This window comes from Oncorhynchus clarkii, chromosome 1 (assembly GCF_045791955.1).
Source record: "Oncorhynchus clarkii lewisi isolate Uvic-CL-2024 chromosome 1, UVic_Ocla_1.0, whole genome shotgun sequence".
NCBI classification, from domain to species: Eukaryota; Metazoa; Chordata; class Actinopteri; order Salmoniformes; family Salmonidae; genus Oncorhynchus; species Oncorhynchus clarkii.
Window position 1 is genome coordinate 36,017,362 of NC_092147.1, and position 10,732 is coordinate 36,028,093.

At 45.1% G+C, this 10,732-nt stretch overlaps 1 protein-coding gene across 1 annotated transcript in view; it reads right to left on the reverse strand.

Annotated features, from left to right (window-relative positions):
• LOC139406644 (CD44 antigen-like) overlaps window positions 1–10,348 on the reverse strand; it is a 31,396-nt gene extending 21,048 nt beyond the window's left edge. The window contains exon 1 of the mRNA XM_071149484.1: window positions 10,169–10,348. Within this exon, the coding sequence (XP_071005585.1) occupies window positions 10,169–10,235 (67 nt within the window). The 5' untranslated portion in view covers window positions 10,236–10,348. The remainder of the gene's footprint in view (window positions 1–10,168) is intronic.
• Between the last annotated feature and the right edge of the window lie 384 nt (window positions 10,349–10,732).

Genomic DNA, 10,732 nt, shown 5'->3' on the forward strand with positions numbered 1-10,732 from the left:
TATCATGTACTTGAATATACCCACTGGGCACAGACGTAAGTTCAAAGTCTATTTCATGTTGGTTCAACATAATTTAATTGAAATGACGTGGAAACAACTTTGATTCAACCAGTGTGTGCCCAGTGGGTATGTGCACCAAAATGACAATATTTTTCCCTGAATTGCCTTGTGAACGCCTGACATTGTAAGATCCTATTTTATAACTTAGGTAGTCATATTGGTAATAGAACAAGCTTTCAAATGATGACTACCTGACCCAGATTGCGATTTAAAATGGGCCGTTTTTGTTGCAACTTGCATCTATCCCAGATTTTCCAGTAATATTTGTATCATGTTACTGAATGTATCCAGAGTATTTTCAGATTTCATTAACAACAAATGTGACGAACAGTGTAATGTTTGGATTCAGTCTGGTGTCAGTGTGGTGTCAGGTGAACTGTCGTGTCCTCAACTTTGGTGTAAAAATTTTCCCATAATCTCCAAAATGTTCCCTTTAAATTTCTACTATGCTTATGCATATACTTTTCAATTTCAATTTAGCCCTATTGTCACGTTCTGACCTTTATTTCCTTTGTTTTGTCATTATATAGCATGGTCAGGGCGTGAGTTAGGGTGGGCAGTCTATATTTGTTTTTCTATGATTTGAGGATTTCTATGTTTCGGCCTAGTATGGTTCTCAATCAGAGGCAGGTGTCATTAGTTGTCTCTGATTGAGAATCATACTTAGGTAGCCTGGGTTTCACTGTTTGTTTGTGGGTGTTTGTTTCCGTGTTTGTGTTTTTCACCACACGGTACTGTTTTGGATTTTGTTTGTGCCACGTTTATTGTTTTTGTATTTCAGTCGTGTTCATGTGTAGCATCTGGGTGAGAATCTATTCTGTGACACAATCATACAGTCTTGTGACATACCGAAATAAGAAATGGGAACTACAGTATTGGGGCAGCCGAGTGGGAATTACCGTGTTTCTACCTCGTCTCTTTCTCAGTTGTACACCGGGGCCTCCCACTCCTCTTTCTATTCTGGTTAGAGCCATTTTAACCTGTTATGTGAAGGGAGTAGTACACAGCATTGTACGAGATCTTCAGTTTCTTGCCATTTTCTCGCATGGAATAGCCTTCATTTCTCAGAACAAGAATAGACTGATGAGTTTCAGAAGAAAGTTATTTGTTTTTGGCCATTTTGAGCCTGTAATCAATCTCATAAATGCTGATGCTCCAGATACTCAACTACTCTAAAGAAGGCCAGAAGGCCAGGTTGCTGATAATGGCCCCCTGTACGGCTATGTAGATGTTTCATAGAAAATCTGCCGTTTCCAGCAACAATAGTCATTTACAACATTAACAATGTCTACACTGTATTTCTGATCCATTTGATGTTATGTTATGTTTTTCTTTCAAAAACAAGGATATTTTCTAAGCTTTTTTTACATTTAAATTTTAGTCATTTAGCACATGCTCTTATACATTTTCTTGAATCAGCAAAGTCAGTGCTAGCAGAAAAAACGAGTGTAAGAGTTATTTCACAGTGCAGTTGTGATTTCACCTCCAGAAAAGGGCCTTCAGAGCTCTAGAAATAGTACATATATTCATCTTCTGAGGAAGTTTGTAAAGATCGTCAGAATAAAATGGATAGAAATATTAGATCAATATGTCTATAGACTGCAAAAGCATGAACATCATGAGCACGCACACACACTCACATAGGAAATCTCACCCCAGATATCCTATCCTATAGTGCTTGCTGATACATGATTACCATAGCGACAGAGACAAACATCAGTTGCGAAAGATGTGGTTCAAGCGATCATTGTGTTTTGTCTTTTGTCTCCAGGGTGTTGGGCACTGGCAGAATAGCAGGCCAAGAGGATACGTGTATAGGGACAAGAGGGACGTCAAGAGCAAGGTCCGTAGGGCTGAGCCCCTCGCTTCAATGCCTGTCTTCATCTATCTCTGTCTGAACCTCTCCCTCTCTCCCTCCATCTATCACTCTTCTCATGGGTTTGGCTATACACAGCTTTGATCATCAATGGACATTGAGTTATTCAGTTTAAAGTTTGTTCTCCCTCCACATACTGTAACATCAATATTCTTAGAGTGTCAGGCATTATTGTCTACAGACTGCAAAAGCATGAACATCATGTGCACACACACACACACACACAGGATATCTCACCCCAGATATTCTATCTCCATGGTACTTGTTGATATAGGATTACCAATGGCAACAGGCACAAACATCAGTTGCGAAAGGTGTGGTGCAAGTGAGAATTGTGTTGTGTCTCCAGACTGTTGGGCACTGGCAGAGCAACAGATCACGACGATCAGTGTATAGGGATAAGAAGTACCATGAAAGCAATGGGTCCCCCTAGTGCTGAGCCACCCGCTTCAATACCTGTCTACATCTATCTCTGTCTAAACCTGTCGCTCTCCATCTCTCTCTCTTCTCATGGGTTTGGCGCTACCATTCGTCTACCGCCCTGACAGATCCAGAGATGACACAATCTCTATTGCACTGCACACTTCCCTCACCCACCTGGACAAAAGGAATGCATTTGTGAGAATGCTCTTCATCGACTACAGCTTTGCCTTCAATACCACAGTGCCCTCTAAGCTCACCACAAAGCTCACAGCCCTGGGACTGAACTGCTCCTTATGCAACTTAGTCCTGGACTTCCTGACGGGCCCCCTCCCAAGTGGTGAAGATAAGCAACATTAACTCCTCGACACTGATTCTCAACACAGGGGCACCACAAGGGCGCATCCTCAGTCCCCTCCTGTACTCCCAGTATACCCACGACTGTGTGGCCTCACACAGTTCCAACTCTATCATCAAGTTTGCTGATGACAGTAGTAGGCCTAAATGCCAACAATGATGTGATGGCCTTACAGGGAGGAGGTAGGCACTCTGATGGTGTGGTGTCAGGTAAAAAACCTGAACGTCAGCAAAACAAAGGAGCTGATTGTAATCATCAAGAGGAACCAGGTCGGGCATTCCATCCTTATCAACTGGGCCGCTGAGGAGAAGGTCAACAAGTTTATTGGCTTGCACATCTCTGAGGAGCTGAAATTGTGAAATCACACAGACACCATGGTGAAGAAGGCATGACAGTGACTCTTCAAACTCAGGATGCTGAAGAAATGTGGTCTGTCCCCGAGGGCCCTCACAGTGTTCTACAGGAGCACCATCGAGAGCATACTGTCGGGCTGCATCACACCCTGGTACGGCTACACCACTGCGGCGGACCGCAAGGCGCTAAAGAGGGTGGTACGCTCAGCCGAACACACCATTGGGTGCACACTGCCTTCCCTCCAAGACACCTACAACACCAGTTGTTGCAGGCCAAGAAGATCATCAGTGCTAGCATAATTGCAAAAGGGTTTTCTTATCATCAATTAGCCTTTTAAAATTATAAACTTGGATTAGCTAACACAACGTGCCATTGGAACACAGGAGTGATGGTTGCTGATAACTATGTAGATATTCCATAAAAAAATGTGCAGTTTCCAGCTACAATAATAATTTACAACATTAACAATGTCTACACTGTATTTCTGATCAATTTTATGTTATTTTAATGGACAACAAAATGTGCTTTTCTTTCAAAAACAAGGAAATGTCTAAATTACCCCAAACTTTTGGAATGGTATCGTATATATATTTTATAGCAGGCTATCATCATAATTTTGTCTGACATGCCCAAAATGCAGACCTGTTGATAGAATTTGACCCTTCACAACAAGCAGAGTTTGACAAGTGACTACATTTTGCATTGAATTTTGCTCTTACTGTATCTACCCCAGAAGTGATCAAAGTTCTTCACTCGTTCCCTCGAGCTAAATCGAGGGTCGAGGGGGCAACGTTTGTGAATTGGACCTCCACTTAAGATGACAATCAAACTGCATCCGGTTTCGACAGGGATTCCCTGGGGAGAGTGGCTAGAGCGAGGCGACAGGGATTCCCTGGGGAAAGTGGCTAGAGCGAGGGCTGAGGTTGTAGAAATAACATGTTTGGACTGCAGCCTTGGCCACTTTGATAGTTGGTTTTGAAATGTAGGCCTGAATTTGTCAGACAGGACAGACGGAAGCAACTGCTGCTGCACCTGTGGCGGTTTCTAACTCTCCACTTCCTACCAGCTCATCGTCTTCCTCCCCTCGGGAGCCTCCCGTTATGAGGAGCATCCTGGGAGGTGTTGTGGGTTCCTGCTCAAATATCCGCTGGTCTTCGAGTTGCAGGCATCATCATTTCCACCGAGCATTCCAAAGTAGCATATGTCATCTCCTTGCTCTCATGACGGCTCTGGCCTGCGCCAAGGCCATCTGGGAGCAGCAATCAGACATGCGTTTCAATTGGCAAAGCTTTACCAAGGAGATGAGGATTGGTTTTGATCACCCCATAAGTGGCAGTAACACTGCTCAAAGACTCATTGTGCTTCTGCAGGGCAGCCGGAGTGTAGCTGATTACGCCATTGATATTCGGACACTCGCTGCTGAGAGCAGTTGAAATAGAGGCACTTCACTCAGTCTTTCTGAACGTACTCAGCGAGGTTCTCAATGATGAACTGGCTTCCCAGGACAACCCTGATAGTCTGGAGGACTATCTGGACATCCGGATTCACAAGCGGACTGAGGGGTCCCGAGTTGGTTCCAGTGTTTTGGGCCCCGCTGAGGGAGTCGATTCTTGTCCTGTACACCATCAGGGTTCTCAGTTCAACTATGGTTCTCCTTCATATCCTTCAGAGGAGTTGATGCAATTGGGAGGCACCAGACTTTCCTCTCTGGAGAATCAGATACAGTTTCCTGTGGCCGATACGGTACGCACCTTGCTTCCGGCCAACCTGCGGTGGGACAATGGACAGTTGGACATTCCTGCTTTCATAGACTAGCTCGCCAACAGAGGCTGCCACTCACTAAGCTGGACACTCTGTTGTCGGTCACTGCGCTGGATGGTCAACACCTAGGATCTGGGAAGGTGAAGAACCTCACCATGCCTATTCAGCTATGAGTTCTGGATGACCATGTGGAGCTTATCCAGTTATATCTGGTGAACTCTCCTGAGCTTCCCCTGGTTCTTGGACATCTGTGGCTTTCCACCCATAATCCTCAAATTGACTGGCCTTCGGGAAGAGTTCTGGGATGGAATCCTTCATGCCAGTTCACCTGCCAGGATCTCTCTCAACACCTTTCCAGTCCTGCTCGTCTGGAGACTTCCGATCCTCCTGTTCATCTGGCTGGGAATGACAAGACTGATCTTTCCCGTGTACGTTGGGCTTACTGGGATTTGGGTCAGATCTTCAGCAAACAAGGGGCCAGCATACTACCTCCTCACAGACGCCATACTGCCCGGTACAGTTGAAACTGGGATTTTTCCGTGAAGAGCACCTGTGAAGCGCAAGGTGACCATTTGCCCAATGAAGTCGGTTACGTCGTCGAACTGCAGTCAGGTCAAGGCAAGGGCGACGAGTATGCAGTTGAGAATCCCTGAGACTGTTTCTGACAGCTTGTGCAAAACCACAGTTTTATCAGCTGTCTGAGTGGATGGTCTCAGACAATTCCGCAGGTGAAGAAGCCGGATGTAGAGGTCCTGGGCTGGCATGGTTACACATGGTCTGCGGTTGTGAGGCCGGTTGGAAGTACTGTCAAATTCTCCAAAACGACGTTGGAGGCGGCTCGTGGTAGGGAATAAAATTCTCCGGCAACAGCTCTTGTGGACATTCCTGCAGTCAGGGTGCTTCCTTCAAAACGTCTGTGGCATTGTGTTGTGGGACAAAAATGCACATTTTAGAGTGGTCTTTTATCATGCTGTTTAATCAGCTTCTTGATTAAACAGTCAATTGGATGGATTATCTTGGCAAAGGAAAAATGCTCACTAACAGGGATGTAAACAAAATTGTGCACAAAATTTGAGAGTATTAAGCATTTTGTGTGTATGAAAAATGTCTAGGATCTTTTAATTCAGCTCATCAAACATGGGAACAACATTTACATGTTGCGTTTATATTTTGTTCAGTATATTATTATATCTTACATTTAGTATGGTTACATGAGACAGATGGTTAATTAAGGCAAAAACGAAAGTAGGGTGGTTGTTTGGGGTGGATGGATGGGTGAGCGTATAATAGTTGACTTAGATCTTCTACCTGTCTGACTGCAGTTTGCTTGGCCACCCACAGCACAGAGTTGTGGAGAGTCAATGCAATGTCAGTTCCCTTATTAACCCCATATGTTAACTGATGACGTGTCACATTTCGAAAGTGAACAAATGTTTAGGGCATCAGTTTAACTGCCTGGCCCAGCCCTTTGGTGTACACTAGAGTCCTAGCAGAGGCAGGAAGTTGAACAGGAAGTTACTTTACCATTAGTGACGGTTGGGCACAGAGACACATGCACACACACATGCACACACACACACACACACTCACAACCACAAACCCCTCCCCAACCACACAAACATACCCACACACCCCACAATGTGTCTAAACTTAAGAAAAACCTCACAGACCTGGCATCACAGACCTGCCCAGGGTGGATCAAAGTGAACACAGCGTTTGGACGACTGAAAAGAGAGGGAACCCATGATTTAGAGGAGTTACCATTAGCATGCAGGGAGTGTGGCCATGTGCTGCTTTGTCACTCCAAGATCCTGCTATTCCAAGGCAGTGACTCTAGAAAAGTTCTATTGTCAGTTAATGGAGTTGAAAGGGCCAGAGACCACAGAGGGTCTGGATATACAAAGGCTGCTGGCTAGGAGAAAAGGGATCTTTTAGCGCATGCCAGAACCTCCAGGTGCTTTGACTGGAAGAGAAAGGCTCCTCTCTCTCCTATAGCTATACACAGCATATTACGCCACACACTCTAGTAAACACTGTACACTGGCAACCACCACCACACACATTAGTCAATTTGCAGTTTGTGCTCTCCTAGCTGTCTTATCAGACTTGAAAGCCAAACAGCTCTTTCCCACCGGTCTGAATTTCTCTGATGCATCTTTCTCTCTCAAATATCAACTATGTCAGTACTGTATGTATACAATTTAATAAGGACATACCAAATAAAAGCAAAGATATTCCCATATGTAGTAGGTACAGTTTAAACCATTCTCACACCTATCTTTTTAAATGGATCAGATTATTCAAACTCCTGATGGTAACGTTGAAACACTGACTAATGCTCAGGCACTATTTAAAAGAAAGAAAAATATTTACAATAAAAAAGCTTATTCAGATTCAGAAGGGTTCTATGCAGATCCCTCCTTGCCCTCCAAATAATCATTCTGGCCTCCCAAAGAATATCAAAGAACCCTTTCTTACAAAAAAAAAATGGTTCTTACAATGAAAAAGGTTCTAGGTATAACCCTTTGCCTTACAAAGAACCCTCGTCTTCCAAAAAGGGTTCTACAAATGAAAATGGTTCCTTCCGCAAAGAATCCTGTTGGAACCCTTTTTCTAAGAGTGTACATTTCTCACAGACTCTGGCAATATCAGTGTGACATTGATCTTGTGTACCATGTTCTTTCTGTTAATCTCTCTCTCAGTAGAAGACGGTGCTGTCAGCATGTATGTTGTGGCTAGCCCTCACTCTGCTGGTCACAGGATCCACAGAGCCAATAGACCAGTGGTACAGGAGAAACATGAGATCCCTTCACACAAAACTCACCAAAGCAAAGTCACCTGAAGGACTCTCTTTTTCTCTTCCCCCTCCTCAACCTTTCTCTGACTCCCTCTGACTCCCTTATCCCGCCTTACTTCTTCTCTTACTTTTTTGAAGGCTTGGCATGAAGAGGTTCTGCTTCTCAAATCTCAGTGACCCGTTCATTTTCACCATTATGTCTTTCAAAGACTTTCAGCTCCCACCTCTTACATCCAAATTGAGAAAACATTTGAGGTATTACATGATTACCGACTTGCAGTAAAAGCTCACAGAAATGCCATAGAAAAATACACTTAGCTACAGAAATGTAGTCTGGTTGGTGATTTGGGGGGGTGGGGTTAGAGATGGCTGGGCTTGCCTCATGCATTAAGGATCTGTATACATTACAGAGAGAGGCCTTTGGAGCTTTGCCTGGTCTACAAAGACTTCAGTGTATATGATCAGGGAAGAGAAGGTAGGGCCGGGGATACAGCCTTGCTACCGGCGAGCCTGAGACTCACAGAGAGGCTTTACAGCGTAATTAATAGGTTTAACAACGTTCTGGGAGATACAGTAGGGCTGAAATACAGTTTAAATGCAGATCAGCTTCTGACTGAGAGAATGGGCCACCAAAAGCACTGGAGAGGGGGATGAGGCTGAAACTCAATGAAAGAGGAAGAGAAGAAATTGCTAAATTTCGTGATGGCCAGGCTGTGACACCTACGGGTGGTTGGTTGGTAGAGAAAGCTAGAGGAGGGTAGTACAACGGTCAAGCACGTGTCCATGCAGATCAGATGGCAGGTGACAGTACTCCCAGCTTGCATGGGCACAAGCCCTCTTTGTGAGGCCCTAGTCCTGCTCCACAGGGGCCTCTCACCGACCCTCAACTTGAAATGTGACACCCAAAGGTACGGGAGGGGTAGTTACGCTAGGGGAGCAAATACATGCACACAGACTGATCTGGCCCTGTGCATACCTTTAGCCAGGATCTGATCAATCAGGCCTTGTCTAACATGCTCTGAGGAGCGGAGTAAAGCTGGCCATTAGCCAAGTCACCCTGAGCAAACAACCTAGCGATGGGAACAGCCATCATAATATTTCTATAACATGGACATGCATGGATGTTGCATGAATGTTTTTTTGTGTGTGTTTGCGAGTGAAGTGGATCCAATAGGAGGCGTCATTAACCAGAATGGGTAGGAGAGCAAAACATTTTCTGAAGGTCAAATTTCAAGGTACCTTCTATTGCCTTGGACATTAAAGAACCACATGTGGACTGGATCCACAGTAATGCGAGAGCCATTGTAAAAAGCTTCCATTAATAGGATCTTGGTTTACATGGATGTCTGGATGAAACACATGTCCATGAGTCCTGCTGTTAATGATGTGCTTTAGGAGGAAAGACTGCAGCACATTTAGGGTTCAAAGACAAGGCCAGGGTAGGACGAGCTGTAACCACCCCTGGATTGCATTTGCCAGACACCCAATTACTGTTAACACACGTGCATGTGCGCGCACACACACACACACACATAGACACACACGCACACACAGCTATCAGCTCCTTACAACACTGCATGCCCTAAGCTTAAACCATTGGGCAAACAAATATACAGTAGGAACACATGGGGGAAATGTGAACACACAACCCTCTGTTTCTAAACCTTTAAACACACACACAAGAGACCTTATACTTCCTCTCTTGTTTTCCTTTAAACCGTTCATATTTATAGCTGTATGTTGGCTGTGATTTGGCACAGAGCCAGAGAGGAGGCACAGTGATACCCGTCCCGTCCCCTCCCCCCACCCAGCCAAGTCAAAGAGAGGGAGACTAAGCCAGACCTGTTTGATTCAGCACCAACTTCCCCTCCTCAAAAAGATGCCCCTTTGACATACATCCAATCAAGATCCCTCACTGAAAGCATGAGGGAGCGAAAGCCAAAGAAAATTAAAGAGAGAGGCAGAGGATTTGATGAGTTTCCTCCTTTGTGTTAAAAAAAAAATAAAAAAAATTAGCATTAAAGCACGTCAACATATCCCTAAGCTGTGGTCAGACAATGAGTAGAGCTCTTTCGTACCCTCACATTGATTGAAGAGCAGATAGATGCTTTCTGAAGGCTACAGTGGCAAAACAATACTAAGATAATTGCTTGAATGCATGAGAAAAGAGCAGCTGCCCGAAATGGGCTCATCGTTTTCTTCCCTAACACACTCTCCGGTAAGTGTGTGTCTGAGTGTGCGTGTGTGAGAGAGCACGAGCGACTGTCTCCTTTGTGTCTGTGCTGTCATGAGTCTCAGACTGCCAGACGTAAGCTTGTGTAGCCTAGCGCACGTTGCTTTACCAGCGTCTACACATCCATTTGGCACTGCCTCAGCCTATCGTTCTCACTCCTTACACACAAATATACACACTATACATGCTCATCAAATGTGTCGCCATAAAATCCACCAACAAAGGAGAGTGTTTCCAGGCTGAAACCAGAGAAAAAAAGCCCCAGACAAAGAGGCATCCGCTGAGCAGAGAGAGGTGCAGTGCCCTCACCTTGAGCAGGTTCCGACCTGGAGGAGGCCAGTAATCCTAAGGTGACCCCCAAGAGCAAAGTCCACATCCTGGGCTTAGCGTCTGGCGATGGCTGGGTGAGTGACTGAAGGAGGAGGCGGAGGTGTGTATGGTCTCTCCAGTGGTCCTGTCTTCTCTGTGCCAGGAGTGAGGGGTGGTGTGTGTGTGTGTGTGAGAGAGAGAGAGAGAGAGAGAGAGAGAGAGAGAGAGAGAGAGAGAGAGAGAGAGAGAGAGATAAAAAGAGAGAGAGGTTGTTGTGGGTGTCTGGTAGCTATTGGAGCTGAGACAGACTTTGGCCAACTTTTTTTATATTCTGTGTGAGAGAGAGGGTTTCAGAGCTTAGTGACACACAGGCAGAAAGGGGAAGAGGGTGGTGCCGGTGTGTACACACCCTTCTGCTTCTCCCTCTCTTGCCCCCCCCCTCCTACCCTACCTTGTGCAGCCTCTTTCTCTCTCACACTCTCTCTCTTTTCTCCTTCCTGTCACGGTTAGTTTTTTATTTTTTATTAGCTTGGAAGGTGCCCCTCTCTTGTGTTTTGCTGACTA